This window comes from Trachymyrmex septentrionalis, unplaced genomic scaffold (assembly GCF_001594115.1).
Source record: "Trachymyrmex septentrionalis isolate Tsep2-gDNA-1 unplaced genomic scaffold, Tsep1.0 scaffold132, whole genome shotgun sequence".
Classification (NCBI taxonomy): Eukaryota; Metazoa; Arthropoda; class Insecta; order Hymenoptera; family Formicidae; genus Trachymyrmex; species Trachymyrmex septentrionalis.
The window spans coordinates 989,227-1,009,498 of record NW_017304461.1 but is presented as its reverse complement, the minus strand read 5'-3'; the positions used below and the strand labels follow the sequence as shown (position 1 = coordinate 1,009,498).

Genomic DNA, 20,272 nt, shown 5'->3' with positions numbered 1-20,272 from the left:
ATATAACTTTTAATATAATTAATATTTAATAGAATTTTTAATATTGGATAAATTTCTGCATAAATGTTAATGTAATATTTTGTATTTAGAACTTTGGATTTGGAACTTTTGGAGGTTCTTATGCCTTCGAGACGTTTCTAACAATTACGTGCAACAAGAAAATATGGAATATTATCAATTTATCGTCACGATTTGCAAGACACTGAACACGAACATGGAGAATGTTGCTCTTTTGCGCGTACAGGTCGCATCATTAAAATTATGAACGGGATTTCTGGGGCACCCTGTGTACAAATGGCACACGAATGGGTGCGCCGGTTCGCTCGAGAAAGAGAAAAAGCGAGAGAAACAGAAAGAGAGAATCATACTGAACGCGTGCACGAAGACATCGCGACGCTATTTTTAATCACGAACGAGTCTACTAAATGGAATTACTTTGTCTTTTCCCGTTCCGTGAAATGCATCCACCGCCGTTAATACGCGCGATAAGAACTCGTCGACATTTTTACGCGACAGTTTACACCGAACACTCAAGATTCTGCAGGATCGATGAGCATGATCAATCTTGTCATGGTTCACTCATACGTGAAGTCGAATATTCTTAAAAATTCTGCCGTCGTGTCTCTTATTGCTTCGGACGACTTGCAAAATTTTACGGAAATGTTTAACGTTACATAGTTATGAATGTAAATAAATATACGTTCTAATTAAACTCGCCAAGACGTTTCTTCCTGTATTCGTTTATCACTTAGGATATTTTCGAAAACGATTATTATCTAACAATTTTGAAACATCCAGATACACAATGTCTATGTTCTTAATCCTTTGTTGTCAATATGAAATTTTGCACCTTTAGCAACCCTTTGAATTCAATGCACAAAAAAGCTATAAAATTTTGTGTGTCTATCAAATCATTACTCAGGTACTCAAATAGAACACAGAAGTCATATTAAATATCGTACGAACATTATCATGACTTTTTTTAATTAAGCTCATTTTTTTTAATGTCAAATGACATTCTATAATGATATCATTAGGTTTATTTAGGTTGCTTCAAATCCTCAAAACTTCTACACTCAAAACGAAATAAATATATATTCGGACGTTGAAGAGAGAAAAAGCGAAGATGCTGAATGCAAAAAAAGATGCAAGTAATATTATGATTCAATTATGACTCTGTATTCTGTCTGAATAATAAACTGACGATTATACTTGACGTCATTTTGACGTCAAAACGATGACAAATAACGTCAGCTGGTTACCTAGATAGTAACGTATATTTACCAGCAAACTATGAAGTATTAGTTACGTCTTACTAATAGATATCAAAAAGACTCTGCACTAAAAGATTTTTATTGTTTAATAAACTGAAGCTCTATTAGTTAGCTTAATAAAATTTATCTATAAAAAGATGCGCAGTCATCATTGATGCGTTCTTCAAGTGTCTTAAAGCTTGTATCAAAGCTAAAAGTGGACATTTTTGTGTGTTAATTATTATTTTTGGTATTTAATAAAATACAATTAAACACTTCAAAATTTATATTTTTGTTAATATGAAATACTAATTTTCGTAAATATGTTAAGACTGTCCAGACTGTATAAAAATCTAAAAAAATTCTTATATACTTGTGGAAGCTTTTACGAGTTTTTACTATTGTAGAAGTGTTGGATTGTATTTTATTTATTTTTCTATACAGATTTAAATTTATTTACTAGAATTTACAATAAAAAAAACGGCTGTACCTTCAAAGTTTCATTGACGAAAGATTAAGTATCAATTCGTGTAGAGAATTTTTTTAAATGTCTTCTTTTTCATTCTTTTAAGAAAATTATTTGATATATCTCCTCCTAGCGAAGTTCGAGTATGATGCATTCGATGAAGATTTTCTGTTTAATCCAACGAATCAAGCGAGTTTCGGGAAGCTCACGTACCTACTCTTCGATCGAAGAATGACGTAATGGCCTAATTAAGATTTAAGCAACGTCTCTGAAAACGTCAAATTGAATTCCACGGTTGAACACGGTCGCCGGTATATAATCCCTCTTCCCCATTTTGATCTTCCCAGGAAATAATCTTATACGCGTAACATATATATATATATATAATTACAACTCATCTGTCTCCCCTTGTATCGTTCCCATCTCAAGTATCTCAATTACGCAGCATGCGTTTGCATTATATACGCTTTTCCGTATCTGACGTCAGCAGACATAGCCGAAATATCTCTTGAGTGATCATGACGTATAGAGGAGAGAAAGATAGGAAGAAGAATAGGAGGGATAATGCAATTTTATCTCGACACTTTCTTTGTCTTACTTACAGTCTTTCCCGCCTTTATGCTTTCTTCTTTTTTCCTTCTATCGCCATGATAAAATTCTCCTATTTCCACGAGGAGCTTGTATCATTACGGGAGCAATCACCGTTCCGAGAGAAGCGAGAAACGGAGAAAAAAAGAAAGAGTAGATCGAATGAAATTGTTTCTTCCTGAATACGTTTGGTAGGATGAACGGGGAAACGTAGAGACATGACTGTGCTTGATCATTATCCGAAACGAGCCTGGCAAACGACGTCATGACGTGCGAAGATCCGCGTGAGATTGATTAAATTTACTCTGCTAACGGCCGATCTCGCCCTTTGGCCTAATTTTCGAACTTTATTTCTGGAAAGAGAAAGTGAATCCTTTAAAGCAATATTGTCCAAGATTTATAATTCTAGAATTCGACTTTAACGTGTGTTGACATTTATGCTTCCTTTTTTAATCATTCATTAAGAAAGAAAACCAATAAATAACATGTACATCGATACGTGTCAAGTCATTGCCCAGAATTATAATTCTTCAACAGCACTAGTTTTATCCTAGGTAGCTATGCCCACGCATAGTTATTTTAAAAACTTTTTCCTCGATTGGGAAAAAGAAAATAAAAAGTATTGCCAAGAAGTTCGAAAGTTCATTATTTTTATATTCTTTTATCTTATAAAGATAGAAATAATGTAAATTCTATACTTAAAAAATACACAATTACAAACTACAATTTAAAGTTAAAATTTTTTTTAAGGTACTCTAAATAGTCTACCTTCTCTGAGAGAAAAATTTTTTATATTTGTAATTAAGTGTGTTACTTATAATTATAATTATGATTACTGCTGTATAAGTTAATAATAATAATCATATAGTATATGTATAGTTCTATTATTAAATATACAATATATATATATATATATAGTTAGTTACAAAAAATGATATTTATTAATTATTAATTATAGTTATTATAGTTATTATTACCGTATAAAAATGGTTGCAGTTACTTTAAATTACAGTTAAATTAATCATTATAATGATTGCGATAATTTGTATAACAATATAATTTATTGTTATTTTCGGTTGCCAATGTATATATTTCTTGATAGAATTATACATATAGTTATTACTAAATTATTACATAGTAATATTACTAAGTTATTACATTATAACAGTAATAATTACGTAATTATAGTAACATTTAATTATATTTGCCCAAAAATTTGCGACTTAAAATATTGTAGCAAGAAAGTTGGAAAATGAAGTAAAAAAGTTACTTGCAAATTTATTAAGTAGTAATTTTATATACAGGGTGTCTTTAAATTTCGGCATTACTCATGAGAAAGTAGAGCGGATTAAACTGAGTCGAAAAATCCTCTACCATTTTGTGATTTTCGCAATAGTTAACGAGATATTAATTACTAAAATTCGCTAAATATTGATTTTCAATAATTTTTTGCTCAAATACTCCAACTTTACAGCAAGAGATGAAAATTGTTTATTTTCTTCTTATAAAGTTCTCTCAGTGTATCTACTTAAAGATTGAGTAATCAAAATTAGAAAAAGAGAGGGAAGGATGTAGTCTATGTATGATATTTTTTTTTCAATTTTTATCTCTTCTATTTTTATATTTCATTTTTTTTTCTCTTTATTTTTATAATTTTATTTTATGTATTTGCTTTCAATTTTATTTATTTTGTTATTCAATTATGTATTGCCGAGTGTATTATTTTTTAACACTTGAGAGAATCTGATTCTAAAACGTTAAATAATCAATAATAATATCCATTTATCTATCTATGTACTGATTTATTTATTTAAAAAAGCGGAGATGAGTAAACATTCTATCTGATTTTTCTTTCGTGTGCATTCTAGAATCTTGATTCTTGTGTTACGTAAACAGCAAAATTACGCGAAAACGGATAGCAGGACAAGGCTGCTGTTTGTTTCTACGGGAGAGATCTATCTGGCCGCGTTACTTTGCTTCGTGTCGATCACCGAAGAGAGAAAAAGAGATAGAGAGAGGGAGGAGAGAGAGAAAGAGAGAGACAGAGAGAGAGAGAGAGAAAGAGAGAGAGAGAGTCAGTAAAACAATTTTCCGTAACACCACACACCACACGAATTTTCCAACGGGCCGACAAACACCGCAGAGTCCGGCACCGCAGAATCCAATACCAGACGAAGCTATGCCCCATACCCTACGTTGCGTCTCGCGGCATGTAAAAGAGGTGCGATGGTGCGTATATTATCGGCGATTACGTTACAAGTGAGCGCACGGCGAGACCGAGAGGGGCACAGGAGGAAACTGCATCCTTGGCTGGCGATCGGCACGCGTGCGTTGACCAGCAATGATGTGTCGCATAGTTAATGCACGCTGCAACTGAAAGGAGTGATAAGGACAGTAGATAAATAAATATATATAGTCAGAGAAAAAGATAAACAGTAGAGATAGTAATATACTGGGAGAAAAATGTACGGTATTTGTGGCTACAATTGCAATAGTAGCAAATATAATAATTACAGTTTTTATGAGCTGTCAACTTTGCGGTTTTCTTTATGCAGAAATCGGTGATAACTTTTTCATTTTAATCAGAATCGATTTGAATATTTTTCGATGGAACTTTTCAGCCGCTGTCTGGAAGTCCCAAGAGAGTGCCAAATACCCGAAAAAGATTTCCACGAGCTTGAACTATATTGTCATCCGAGAGCCGTAAAGTCGGCAAACTTTTTCATTTTTATTTTTATCATTTCGACTTTAAGAATAATTGTCGGAGCTAGTTCGAAACAGCCAAGAAATCAATTACTCGTCCAAAGAAAGAAAATGTTTTGGGTTTCTTCATACGTTATATACAATATCTATACATTATTTTACATTGAAAAACAAATTATTATAATTGCCATAATTTAATTTTTTTGGGGTTTCTTCATACGTTATATATCTATACATTATTTTACATTGAAAAACAAATTATTATAATTGCCATAATTTAACTTTTTTTTTGTCATTTTCGATATTAACTATATTTTTTTCGGAAAAACTATAAATATAATTGTTATTGCTAACATTATAGTAATATAACTATATAAATAGCTTTATAATTATTTTACTTATAATTATAGTCATAAATACTAAATACTTTTCTCTCAGCATACATACAGAAAAATACATACATATATTTAAACATAATTTATTATTTCAGAAATATTCCTAAATTTCAACCGTAAATCTATCATAAGTTCATCACAAATTTATTCGAAATATGTTCTGAATTTTAATAAGTTTAATATTTTAATCAAGATTATCAAATTAAAATACATTCGATTTGCTTATTATATAAAGTCGCTTCTTCGATAAAATTTAACATTTTCAAAATAAATTCTTCGAATATACGATAATAAATTTTTCTAACATTTGTAATAAGTATATTTTAAGACAATTATATATTAAAAAAATATTCTTTGTTAAACTGTAACTTAAAAGAAAAAACTAAACTGAGTAATCACTTTTACAACAGTAGCATATTTTTCTGTAGGAATATACGCAAAATGGACGAGATGGTGAAACATTAAAACTGCATACAGTGATATTTCGCGATGAGATACTTCGTAATATCAACAACCGTCCCTGGAGAGCCGCGCATCCCGACTATGTATTATACATTCCTGCGTATGTCGCGGCTAGCGATTATGCGACAGGCGGAAATGTTTCGACGGACGGCATCCGCCAGTCCTGTGTGGAACTGTAGAAAGGCCGGATCGGTCATCAGATATATCACGCGTGCGGCAACATGCTGTTTTGCTCCTAAATGCTCGCGTGCGTGTGCGATTCGAAAATGAGGTAACCGTGATTGTGAACGATATGAAGGGTCCTCCTCGTCTGACGAGACATGAAAATATTGTACGCAAGAAAGAAATAAACAAACAACAGTAAAAAGCCCATCACGGAATGACGAAGATCTAGATTCGAATCCTGGCTGACATTTTGAGTCATATTTTAATGGGTGATATTTTCCGCAATAAATTCTTTACAGTGTTTTATACATTAACAACCAATGTAGAAAAATTAGCACAAATTCAACGTTGAAGAATATTCAACATTTTAACGTTGCAATGTCTCAGTTCTTTTAACGTTCTATGTTATATAAATAGGAATTTTACATGGTCAATAATACTGTCAGTACCAACAAATATTGTCATTATTACTAATTGAGTGTGATTAATATTAAATGAGAATTAATATAGAATATTGATGGTGATCCGGATCTCTTCATTAGTGAGTCTCCTATATCACAATGATATCCCCTATCATAATGATGTTCAAGACTGTCAATAATATTGTCGATATTTTTTGGTAAAACAATGTTGTGTGTTTTAGAAAATTATATCAATTATATCAAACTGAACGATTGATACTATGAATTCTAAATTGTAGGTACAAATCCTTTAAAATCTTTCTCTATCAATCGCCGTAAGGTTCACTTGCATTCTGCACTTCAAACAGGAGGCTTTAGAACTCAAGTGTAGTTTTCGTAACTGTTGTTGAAGGTTTATATGCTCATCAGCATCAGTATTATGAAATTGCTTCCGAATTTAATTTGTGATATTACGTACTCCAGCTTTAAATTGCACTGTTAAATTCATAACGTTAAATTACAGCCAATATTTGAGTTATTTTTAATCATCTCTATGTCACCACCGCTTCTATTCAATATATCGTTAATTTAACTAAAACAATGAAGTTAAACAATTTAACTTGAAAAAATATATTAAATTTGACTAAATTTAATTTATTATTCACTTATAAATGCATCCGTTAATATGGAGACGCTGTTTACTTTGAAACCAATCACAGAAATGTACTGATTTACATTTTGACACACGTTGGAAGTTAAAAAAATAACAAAATATTATTTTATATTAACTTAAGGAATTACTATTGCTCCTTTCATATCTAACAGTGTAGGACTGTGTTTCAAAACCAACAAATAGGTAATCGAAGCGCAGTTTGCTTGAACAGGAAATTGTAAAATTCACAAAAAAATATTATTAGACCACTATTCATTTTGGCTTTATGAATTTTGCTTACACGAAAAGGACAGTTTTGTTGAAGTGTGTAAAAATTTAGCTAAATGCAAATCTGCAACTAATTTTGTTGGACCATCAAAGTAATTATGTAGGACGTTCAAACTGCCACTAAAAATGTGAAAGTTTTTTGCAGCAATGCTTGAGATTTTTACGTGATTATTTTGGCGATCTAATAAAATTATTTTTAGATCTGGACCTATCTCAGTTTTTAAATACTTTATCAAAATCGTTCTTTCCGTGCATTTATTGTATTGAAATAAATAAATAAAGAAATAAATAACGAGAGGCAGATGCGGAAGAGTCGAGGATGATCGGATTGATTCACTTGGCCTGGTGCGTGACGTTTTATTGTGCGTGACATCGAACAAGTGGCTGTCACACACGACACAATTCGGGTACGCACTGGTATCTATCGCGATCGCGATATATTACCTTAATCTTCCCATCTTTTTAAACGAAATGAATTAAGTGGATTAATAGTTCAAGAGAAATCACGATAACCTCCGTGACTCAATTTGGATGGAGCTCCGAAGTAAATTGCTTTAATGAGAAACAGGCCCGCGAAAGTCCATTGATACGAGGCTCGTGTAAATATTTTCGTTCTCGCCGTCTATATTCCGCTGCTTATTACCTCATTGTATACTGCATTTTACTACCTTTCTGGATAGCTGGTGTCGTATTTCATCGTTTCCCCGGCTCATAGCCGTCCGCAATTCTCGAGGCAATTTTCGACAACTTGGCGTCTCGCCGAAGACCCCGATTAGCATGTGACGTGATATTGTTAACGAAGAATATCATCTGCGAAGGAGAATATTGCGAAAGCAATCCGGCCGCGCGTTATGTGTATAATAAAAATTACGAGTCTCGCAAGATGGAAAAAAAAACAGGAAGGACGGAAAACAACTCGTCCGACACGTTCGTGCGATCGTAGTTAAATAAGCTGAAAAAATTCGCGAACGCTCTCGCGAAAAACTCGACGTTCTCATACTAGATGACGTCATGTAGCGCGTAGGAAACTCTTGCACGGATATTCGGAGATCCACTTTTAATGAGTTCACCTACACGCAAACTCGATCCGCGATCTCGCGTTCTCAGGTCCGTTTTATTTCCGAGTTTTGCGCGACGACGCTGCAAAAATTGAAAAGCGCGACCCACGCGAGATCAGTGGGGGAAGAGAAAAAAAAGTAGGTTTTATCACTATAATACGAGAATTTATGCGGAAATTCCGCGATGACGACTTCGCGTTTTTTGAAGGCTGCACATAATTAGCGGGAACATAATTGAAGTGTCGTGTCCATGCTGTTTTATTCTTCGTTGCTTATTGCGCAACTTTAACATAAAAAAAAAACCGTGTGAACCCACGATTTTGCGTGCGCATTCGAGATAATATTCGTTATTGTGGTCCTGACGTGGGTGGAAATTATGCCCCCGGAGTGGGTGGTAATTAGAGTAACACGTGATTCCTTAACCCTCCACGGAGTTTCGTTCTGCGTTATGCAAAAGAGACGGAAAAAAAATATTATGTCGTTGGTTGAATTTTGCGCAGAGAATATATCCATGTCAGTTGCACAAAATAATAATTATCATATAATTACGCTATCATATAATTATACTGTTCAACATTTTTCAACATCAATACGAATATAAAACAGTTATTCTCATTATTTTTTTTTGCTTCTTTAATGTCATTCTCAAAATTGTGATATATTAAACTTTGTCAATACATTTATGTTCAGCAGGCAAAAATATGTCGCAAATGACTAGTCACATTTGTATTGCAAAAAATAAGGTTTTTGTTAAACGGTGTTATTTTTTTTAAACATGGTAACGTGATCATTATTGACGTAAAATACTTAAGTGCTACGACAAAACTAAAATGTTTGTTCACTCTAGCTTTTAAAAATACGGCAAAGACGTGAGGATGTTGAACGTCATTGGTTGAATTTTATTTCATAATTACTTTTGTAAATATATAGCTCATTTGCAACAATATAATTCAAAAAATTTGATTTTCTAGAAAAAAGAAACCTGTAAAAAGAGTTTGTAAAAAAGAATGAAAAATAAAGAAAAAAATTAAAAGTACATCTTGTGTTTCTCTACAATCAATTGTTACATCAAAATTGAATTTCAAAATTAAATTTACAAAATTTTAATGATTCAAAACAATTAAATTTATTTTTTGGACCACTTCAATTTTTGACTTGTGTGTCGTTGTTGTAGCAAATGAGTGATAATTATTAAAAATAAAGTAAAATACATAAGTGCCAAATGTGACATAAAATATTTATTTCATCTCCTAAAAATATCGCAAAAGAAAATGAGAATGCTGATTACCGTTGGTTGAATTTTATATGCGGAACAATATCGATGTCAATTGCAAAAGACAATTATTTTATAATTACTTTTGTAAAAATATTGTGATAATTAATGTAAAATATTTAAGTGACAAATGTAGCAAAATATGCTTATTTATTCTATTTTCTGAAGATATCGTTAAAAAAAAAACGGACAGAACAATTTTGCTGAAGTATCTAAAAATTTAACTAGATACAGATCTGAAAATAATTTTGTTGGACCGAAATATTGAGCCATCAAAATAATTCCGTAGAGATCTGAAGTAGCGATGCTGTGAAAAATTCTGGTATAATTTTAGTAATCAATTTAAGCGTCCTATATAATATTATTTTGATGGCTCAATAAAATTATTATTTTCAGATTTAGCTAAATTTTTAGATACTTTAAAATCATCTTTTCCACGTAAGAATATTGAATGTCGTTGGTTGAATTTATGCGGAAGAATATCGATGTCATTCACAAAGATTAAATTATTTATAAATGCGGTATAATTACTAATGTAAATAAAATACTTAAGTGCGATGATAAATGTGATATAAAATGTGCTAAATACTCCATCTCCTGAAAATATTGCATCAAAAAAATATATTCATGATTCTCTCTCTCTCTCTCTCTCTCTCTTCAATTTAGATATTAACATATTCAACAGGGGTCTCTTTAGAAGTTAAATAAAAACAGTGATGCAATCAAGGTGTATAGCGAATGGTAGAAGCATGAATGATGCATCGGAACAGATGCCGTATGTCGTTCATCTCAAAATCACTGCACGCTGAAAGATGAATTGCATTCTGTCGCAATTTTACTACCTGCGCGTATTCGAAAAGACTGTCGCGATTACGAGGTGGGGCCAACAAACCTGTAAAATTTCAACGAGTAATCACCACGTGCCAGTCGTTCCTTGCCTATCTTGGTCGAGCCTCGTTATCTGTTTATGTTGTTGGACAATTTTTTTTAAAAGGATGCATCCACTAAAAGTGATCGTTAAGTGTAAGTAACGTAGTAAGAACATAATAGATCGAAACACACCGTACAGAGTACATTTCAAGAAACGACTACAAGCCGAAAATTATTTCTCGTAAATTATCTAATGGATCGATATGCAAAATTATTCTCCGATTACGTCATCCATTTGTAACCCGTTGTTAAGAGCGTTTTACATCATCGCGTCTTATAACCCACATTGAAACAAACGGTGCATTCTCTGTTTTTTTGTTGCACATGAAATCGTCAATGTCGCCACGCGAGACGATGCTGGCGGTGAAAGTATTAAACGAATATATGCGTCATCCTCGAGGATAATATTGTTGTTTCGCTTAACGACCGCATCGCGAATGCGAATGAATGTTAGTGACGCGTTCAGCATCGTTTATATCGACCGGTTATATTCGGCCGGATACGATGCTTAAAGGGGGGCTGGAGGAGGCGTCGTAAATATTTATTTACATGCCTTTTTCCCTCCTCATATTTCCTCCGCAAGCGTGCCTCGCGAGTATTAAGGACGAGCTTGGATTTTGATAAGAAAATGGTTGAGCGTGACGCGCCAGAGAATTCCGAGAACGCGCCGCGTGAACGAAGAGCGCGTTTGCGTAGGACGCTCTTTTACATTCATGAATCATTCCCCGTTGATTTCTTCTATCTCTCACAGAGCGCGAGCAGAGCCGATGACTAGTTGTGACATGATACTATTTATTCTCCGACCGCGTAAAACGCGCTCCCAGATTCGTTTCTTTCTCGTGTCTAGCAGGTGAGAGTCATATTTTTCCAGGGTTGGTAAAAAAATATGTTTTAAACAGTTTAAAACATGCTTAATTGGTGTTTTTAAACGTGTCTTTTTATAATACTGTTTAAAGCACGTTTGAAGCATATTTAAGAAAAAATTGATTTATTCTTTAAAAAAAAAAACATTAGTCTTTACCAGCCCTGCAATTTTCAAAGATTGATTGATCGATTTGTCGATGAAACTGCATTCGTGAAACTCGTTATTTCTTTGTCAGTTTTTTTTATCTCGAAATGAATATTCTTAATAGATTAGAAGAACCGTGAAATTTACATTAAGGATATTAGCCAAAGTTATGTATTGTATTGGGTTTGAACAAGAGTTCGTAGCGCTACAAACTTCAAAATTCAAGCAGCTTTATTTTTAACTTAGTTAAAAATTAACGAAATTTAAATTTTAAAATAGAATTTTAAAATTTAAAATCTCTACTTTCGAAAGGTCACTGTGCCTTTTGAGTTTCTGTAAGTTTGGTTATTTTTACATATGAATTATGAGTTGGACAAAATGGAAAATGTTCTTACTTTGTAAGACTTGTCACATGCCTTAAAAAAACCTTGCAAAAATTTCCGACTTGTTAATTTTAATGTCCGCAAAAGTTCATCATGAGGATAAAATTTATTCAAAATGTGTTCTGAATCCTAGTAAGTTTAATGCTTCAATCAATATTATTAAATTAAAACAAATTCGATTTGCTTATTATATAAAGTTACTTCTTCGATCAATTTTACAATGTTCTTCAAAAGAAAATAGATTCTTGTTTTCAATAATAACGAGTTTTTCTAAAATTTGTTTTTAAGTCTATTTTAAGATTATATTATCAGAAGAAAATATATATTCTTTATTGAAGGTAACCATTATTTAAAAGGAAGAAAGTGAAAAGGAAGAATTGAGTGATCACTTTTCTTAGCAACGATACTTTTCTGTATGTAAAAGTAAAATAACTTCAGTTGGGTATAATTTGACATGAATAATTTAACAGTGTAGTGTTAATACATTTTTCACATTAATATTCGCGAAATGTATACCAGTATTCCGAGCTTCGGCAAACGTCGAATCTCCGGCGATCTGTGACATTTGACAAGACATTTCTCATCTAACCGACGATGACGACGAGAACGCTTGCGAGTGCAGCGGGATGCAGTTAATAAACAGGAACGCACCCCGGACGGAGAATTAACGTTACGTGACGGTGTGGTACGCGGGTGAATAATGAGAGCGGCTCATGCAAAAACGATTAAACTCGTTTAGCTAAGAGCCGTCTGAGCGGATAATAAAATCGCGCGGGGTCTAATTCGATGAACGTGCGTAAGCGGTGACATCATTTCGCGACCTCGCCTCTCTCGCCGCGCTCTATAGACGCATTTAATGACGATACGCTCCCGCGGCCGCGGTCACTCGGCGCTGAAACAGTAACACGACCGGTCCTCTTCCCCGGGCCGTCACATCGTTTCCTCGCAGCGCGAAATGCCATCACCGCGTCGTAATCCGCCCGTAATTCATACGCGAGAGTTAACCGGGCGATCCGCAACCTTCTCCGCGTTTTACGCTCGCAGATTCCGTATTTATTATAGAGCCAGGATACTATTGTGGCCAGATACTATTGTGGAGAAAGGGAGAACACGAGTGTTGTCGGATGATCAAATCGGACACGTAAGAGGCCTTCGAATCACCGCGTGGACAACACGTTGAATCGATTGCGAACGACTGCGAATGACGCGTATGTTTTACGTGACAAATCGTAATTTTTTTTACAATTTGTGCGCGATCGTTATCTGTTAGTATTATTATAGAGGTGGAAGGCTGTCGCGTCAGAATCGATCCTTGACTGATCCGATTGACTCATTTTCTAATACCTTCGCTTCAACGGCTTGTGTCTCTATCAATGTAGATTAGTTTTGTATCTCGATTTAATTTATTCTTTAGTTTTTCCTAATTCTAATTCTTTTCTAATTCTTAGAATTCTTTAAATTCTTAAACGCCACGCTACGAGAACAGCAGACTGACACGTGCAATTCAATTCGATTGTTTATAACTTTCATAAAAATGAACATATTAATAAATTTTTTCATAATCAAAACACCAAACATTAAGGAACATATAACAGTATCAAGTAAAAAAAATGTAACTTTGTTAATGAAAAAGTTATAAACAATGGAAGAAACATTGAAAAGATCCGGCTATACATACATTTATCCATATCTTATCCAGTTTCTAAATTGCTTTTTGTATTACTTTCAAATGCAATATAGAAAAATTTGTAATTTTTTCATAATTTTTTCATTTTGTTAAAAAAATACGTGCGATACATCCTCAAACTGAGATTAAAGTTAATCTATATTGGTAGAAGCGGACATTAGTCGATGTTGTTCAAAGCGAAACTCGAAGAACTTTTTACGATAGAGGATGAGGAGGAGGAAGAAGGAGAAGGGAAAGGCCGTTGCATTTTGGAAGTATTTCAAGTCGCGAGATTGCGCTATAAAAATCGCCCCAGCGCGGTTTCGCCGCTCAAATGTGCGCGGCGAAATGCAATTACGCGCGCGCGCCAAATGCCCGACGCTCGTTTTAATGAAAAGCGACGGAAACGCTGTGCGGAACGACACGAACGGGAAATTGCTTCTCCTTACGCAATTTTCGTTGAGATCGATGCAAGAAGCTGTCCCTTAGATCACGTCATCCGGTCGCTCGAGGAGACGATCGCGATACACACGAAATTCGATCTCGACAAGAACCGGCATCGCCTTTATGTCCGATCATACTTCCGTCATGTTTCTTTTTTTATTGTTCTTTCTTTTTTTCTGCATTAGAAAAAGTCTATATTAATTGGAATTCGAAATACGTTCGACTATATAGGTACAAATCAGATACTTATACACTTTAAAAAATATAAGTGTGAATTTAAATTTAACATCACACGCGGTGGTTATTTCTCCATATTCTCCATATTGATGTTGACATAAACATCAACATGATGTAGATTTAACACTATGGGTGTGGATTGAACATTACACTGTTAGATATCAAAGGAGTCAAAGAAATTAAATCTTGTTAAGATAACATTTTAACTTCTATGTGTGTCAAAATATAAATCAATCCATTTCTGTGGTTAGTAAACAACATCCATATTTAATGTGCACTAGTAAATAATAAATTAAATTTGAATAAAATTTAACATATTTTCTTGAGTTAAATTGTTAACTGCGTTGTTTTAGTTAAATTAATAGGATAGGAGCAGTGGCGACCTGTAGAAATAATTAAAAATAACTCCAATTAGTTATAATTTAACATTATAAATTTAACAGTATGATTTAAAACTCATGATGTTAAATCCAGATTTTGTTGGCGTTTTGATAAATCAACACCAACAAGATGAGAATTATATTTAACACCCACGGTGTTAAATCCAAGCTAAATTTTTTGAAACGTAATGAAATCTATCAAACACATTCTAGTCGAAATAACGCAATCAGAAATTCAATTACGATAACCAGAATTTTATTTGGTATTATCAGAATACAATTTGTTCTCTTATTTTTGTATCTCTTATTGATACTACATTTTTTTTCAGTGTAAAGTTTTCTACATCATGAATTTAACATTTAAACGTAGCCCCATTTTGTTCAAATCCGATTCGTCCTTCATCATCCCTCTACTTTTATCAATGTAGATTAACTTTAATCTCAGTTTAACATACTGTTTATTTTTTCTAATTCTTAAAATAAGAAAAGATAGTTAAGTTATATATATAAACCGAGATCAAAATTACTCTGCAGTAGAAACAGACATGAAAATTGCAAAATGTCAAATTTATATTATCCGTCCCAGAACATAGAGAGAGAGAGAGAGAGAGAGAGAGAGAGAGAGAGAGAGAGTTTTTGGGAGAGGGGGAGGAGAGAGGGAGAGGAGAGAGGATGTTATAGCTAATATAAAACTGTTAGTAAAACAACAGAAATTTCATCAAATTGACTTTGCGATAATAGTCGACAAGTCTGCACTGAAAAAAAGTTCTGTTGCATTAATTCTGATAGATTCAATCAGAAACATATAAATTAGACAGTTAAATCTATTAAACATTCTGCTCTCGAAGTAACTAGAAATTCAATTACGACAATCAGAACTTTGATTTATATAATCAGAATTTATTTTGTTTGTATTCTCGTTACTACAATCAGAGCATTTTTCTCAATATCTAATTTATATCGAATTTGATTTTTTTTTTTCTAACTTCTCGTTGGTACAATCAGAACATTTTTCTTAATACCTAATTTATTTTATTTGTACTTCTTGTTGGTACAATTCAAACTTTTTTCTCAGCATAGATAAGTAATAATTGCCTGATTAAAAAATTACAAAATTTATAATGTACGATGATTATATTCTCTGTTCTTTCTTATTGTACATAAAGTTTAACATTCTCTCACTACCTTCGATTGTTTAACGTCACAGTCGAGACATCGTGATCACGTATCGGCATCGTAAAAGGAACCAACGCGGCCGCTGCTGATTATTGCCCAGTTCGAAATAGCCGGGGATGAGAGGATTACGTGAACCGTTCGTGAGTGAGCTGGACCATCTTGAGCACGGAGAATGCGTCGCCGCGTCGCGTCGCGACGACGACGCCCGGCGTCCCGACGTCTCCCATCGTCCCGCCGTTGATCTTTCGTCGCAGAGGGCTTTTACTGAACGGATTAAATTTCCGTGTGCTCTTTCCGATGTGTACTCAGGTCGTTTCTCTCGAGGGACGAAATTTTTATCTCGCAGAAGATTCCCTTTTTTTTTCCCGCGTCGTTGCTATTTTTATAAATGCAACTTAACTTTAACCTTGGCTTAACGAATATCTTTTTCTAATTCTTCCCAAGTAGAACATAGAAGTCATAATAATATCATGAAGATATCATCATGACTTCATTCGTCACTCATAAATTAATTTTTAAGTATCAAATGACGTTATGATAACGTTCTGTGATATCATTATGACTTAATTATAACTCCGTGTTCTACTTGGGTTAGAACTAGAAAAAGATAAAAAATAAATTAAACCAAGATTAAAATTAAGCTGCATTGGTAAAAAATGGACATCGATCACGCGGTCTCTGCGTATCATTCTTTTCTTTTTCCCCGAGTTGCGTATCACTTAGATAAAATCACAAAAACACAAAAAGATACAAAATCACAAAAAGATTAAGATAACATCAAGTACAAGTCATTTTAGTAAAAATAACATTGACGTCAATATGCACTTTTGAAGATAATTTTGTGATAAACTCTTGGCGTGACATTCTTCTTAATTTTTAAGTTATTCAATTTATAAAACATTATGATTTTGATAATTTTGTGATGAATTTTTGACGTGACAGTAATTTTTAAGTGATTTTTTTATTTAAAAAAAATCAGTCATTTCAGGAAAAATTATAATGCTGTCATTCGATACAATTTTCATGATGATTTTGTGATATGACAATGATTTTTAAGTGATTTCTTTAGTAAAAAAATCACTTAAAAAAATCATTATCACGTCAGAAATTAATAAAAAAATTATTATCACATCAAATTCGTAATAAAATCATCATTAAAAGTGTCTCAAGCAGAACAAATCACGATAACATTAAAATGACATTAAGATGAATCGGAAATGATTGGAACATGATTTTTAATGGTCATTTTGGAGTTATTTTGACATCATCTTGATATCATAATAACTTGTTTTGCTTGGGTATAACGAATGTTATAATTTTTTCTAAAATAAGTTCCACTTGATGTTATCTTTATGATTTTGTATTTTTTAAATAAAAATCATTAAAAAATAACTGTCATATGTCAAGAATTACACGCAAAATCATTTTCACAAGTGTATCGAATAACATCATTATGATTTGTCTTAAAATGACTTCTACTCCATGTCATCTTGATCTTAATATAATTACGTATTCTACTCGTGGATCTTTCGTTTTGAACGCCGGAAGTGGGGTTGGTGACAGGTGCGAACGGAAATAAAAGACTCGAAGTACTACGAGCGTAGTAAAGCGCGCGATCGTACGTAACAAATCCGCGATTCAAGGTAAAGTAACAATCCTAGACAAAAAGTTAGGGAAGGGGGAAGGAAAAGAGATAGAGAAGAGAGAATGAGAGAGAAAAAGAGAGGAAAAAGAGAGAGGAGTTGCGCTCGCAATCTACTAGAGGGCAACACGAATCGATTATTACTAGATTATTACTTTGCTCTCTTTCTCTCTCTCTCTCTCTCTCTCTCTCTCTCTCTCTCTCTCTCTCTCTCTCTCTCTCTCTGATAGCTAATTTCACTTAACACTCGCCTCCACTACCTGTGATCAGCAGCTATCTTCATACATTACTGGATGCACCGCCTGCCACCGCTCGCCTGCCTTTCTGTCTGCGCGGCGATAAAGCCTCTCCTTCCAATACGTCACTCACGGGAAATCATGAAATTGTGACTAGGGAAGGGGGACAGCCTTAAAAGGGCCGTGGTCGCCCCGGCTGTTTGTTCGTCGATTTCCTTCAAACACATCATCTTCCTAATACGTGCCACGAAAGGGGAATCATCAGGAGGTAAACGCGCCCTCTCTCACTCTCTTTCTTTCACATTTGTTCCCTCTCCGTCCGACACGCGTTATTATTTTTAGAGCATCGTGTTTGTATTCTTATCGAGCGAGAGTGAGTGACAGTCGGTCCTGTTAGCGGTATTTTCCGTTCCATCAACAGCCACGTTCTCGGCATTCATCGCGGTTTTCATCCTGTGAGGTTCTCACCTGCGGACTTCACTCCGCACTCGAGCGATCCGCGCCAACCTTCACATCGCTTGCCAGCCGCTTCCGCTTCGCGCAGCCCCGCTCGCTCCGCAGTCCTCCAGTTTGCTGCCGAGGCGGCATAACCTCAATCTCGGAGCGCGAGACGCTCCAGCTCGAGTACTCGAGGGGGAGTGGGTTAACACCTGGTCCATGTTCAAATTCCCACTCGAGTACCACTCAGGTGTCACTTTATCCTTGTTGTTGTTCACTGAACATTAAACGAGGATAAAGCGATATCTGGGAAACGTTCCTCGGGATAGAAATCTGAAAGTGTCCCTGACGGAGAGGACGGGGCGAGTGCACTCGGCTGTCGGCTCTTTAACTCGGGGGAGAGAGAGGGTTAACCGACCTCCGGGATTAGCGCGCGCGCGCGACGAGCGCCTCATGATCTCGCTCCGATCTCGCCGCCGATTCTCTCCGTGACACGGTGCGCGGCGCGCGTTCGCTTCGGCGCCGGGTTAAAGGAGTTTGACATTTAGCGAAGCGCCGCGGTAGGGTCGTCGTGGTGTGTGTGTGTGTGTGTGTGTGTATGCGCGTCGTACATGCGTATGTATGTGTATGAGTGTACATGTATGCAGGCACCAGCACGGCGAAGCGATGTTGCTCCTTTCGACGTCGCTGCACACCCCCGGAATCAATAATCGCGTTGCATAAGCGACGAGAACGTCCGTCGCGAGCGTAGCCGCGTGCCCTCGTCCTCGTCGCCGTCATCATCATCCTCATCGTCGGATTATTCGTTCAGTTTCCTGGCACGCGGCCGCCTGATATCGATTGCGTCCGCGTTACTCGATTCCTGCAGCACCACCGGATCAAGGAAAGCTGACCTGTCGTCGTGCAACGCACGACCGTCGTGCAACGATGTGCGCTACACGCCTCGCGATGGTAGATTTCGTCTATTTAATTCTTTCCCTGAGACGCGTCAACGTGGCCCATAGACTGTAATTCCTAGTCAATGGGCACACTGCGATAATTTAAGTTACAAATGGAATTAAATGTAACATATGTATATGAATGTAACATGGAACATGTGTTTATATCCATTTAGCATCTCATTGCACTTTGTAAATTTGATAATTAAAGAAGATCTCTCTTATGTTTCAGCCGTTGGTCCTCCATTCACTTGGAGGCCAGTGGAGCAGAGACGCCAGAGAATAATACGAGCTGTGGTAGCCTTGCGGAAGTGCAACAGTAGTTGGCTTCGGCCAACGGAGGCGACAGGGATATCATGGCGACGATAGACGGCCGGCCGGCCCAATATGGTGTCACGCTTAAGCAACTCCGCGAGCTCATGGAGCTCCGGGGTCGCGAAGGTGTCAACAAGATCAATGGCTACGGTGGTGTGCAGGAGATTTGTAAAAAGCTATATACTTCACCCAATGAAGGTAGGTTCGTCAGCTGTATCTCGCTAGGACAGAGCATTTATGTCGACAAGAGAGAAATTTCACACACCTTTCTTCTAATCTCTAAAAGCTTAAATCGATATTCATAGTCAGTTATTATTTTAAGATCGTCTTAAGTAATGCCTTAAGATGCTAATATGGCTCTCTAATTGACTTAGACATTAATCTTAAGACTGTACTTAAAAAGGACTTAAGACTGTGCTTAAATGTAAGAACTGGACTAAGAATCATGACAAATAAAACTTCTGACATAGAGAAAGATGATGAAAAATATATTGTGATAATTTGTGTAGGTCTTAGTGGATCAGCAGCGGACACACAACATAGGCGAGATACATTTGGTTCCAATATGATACCTCCAAAGCCACCAAAAACATTTTTACAGTTAGTATGGGAAGCATTGCAAGATGTCACGTTAATCATCTTAGAAGTAGCAGCATTGGTTTCATTAGGTCTTAGCTTTTATCAGCCTGCTGATGATGAGGAAAAAGAAGGTAAGTATTTATGATGTGATGTCATATATTTATCTATGAGTAGTTTCCACTTATTGTTAGATAG

General features: G+C 35.2%; 1 protein-coding gene across 17 annotated transcripts in view; it reads left to right on the top strand.

The window, feature by feature from the left end:
• The window catches only part of LOC108757099 (plasma membrane calcium-transporting ATPase 2), a 105,884-nt gene that overhangs the window by 35,585 nt on the left and 50,027 nt on the right, over window positions 1-20,272 (top strand). For 15 of the 17 annotated variants that reach the window (XR_001939882.1, XR_001939883.1, XM_018501446.1 and 12 more), the window contains 2 exons: window positions 19,416-19,696; window positions 20,008-20,208. Coding sequence is in view for 15 of the 17 variants with exons in the window: in XM_018501446.1 (XP_018356948.1) it covers window positions 19,540-19,696; window positions 20,008-20,208 (358 nt within the window). In the remaining 2 variants the exon portion in view is untranslated. Of the gene's footprint in view, window positions 1-17,849; window positions 18,076-18,696; window positions 18,806-18,892; window positions 19,197-19,415; window positions 19,697-20,007; window positions 20,209-20,272 lie in introns of those variants that run through there. The other 2 variants (XM_018501440.1, XM_018501441.1) reach the window with 2 other exon arrangements.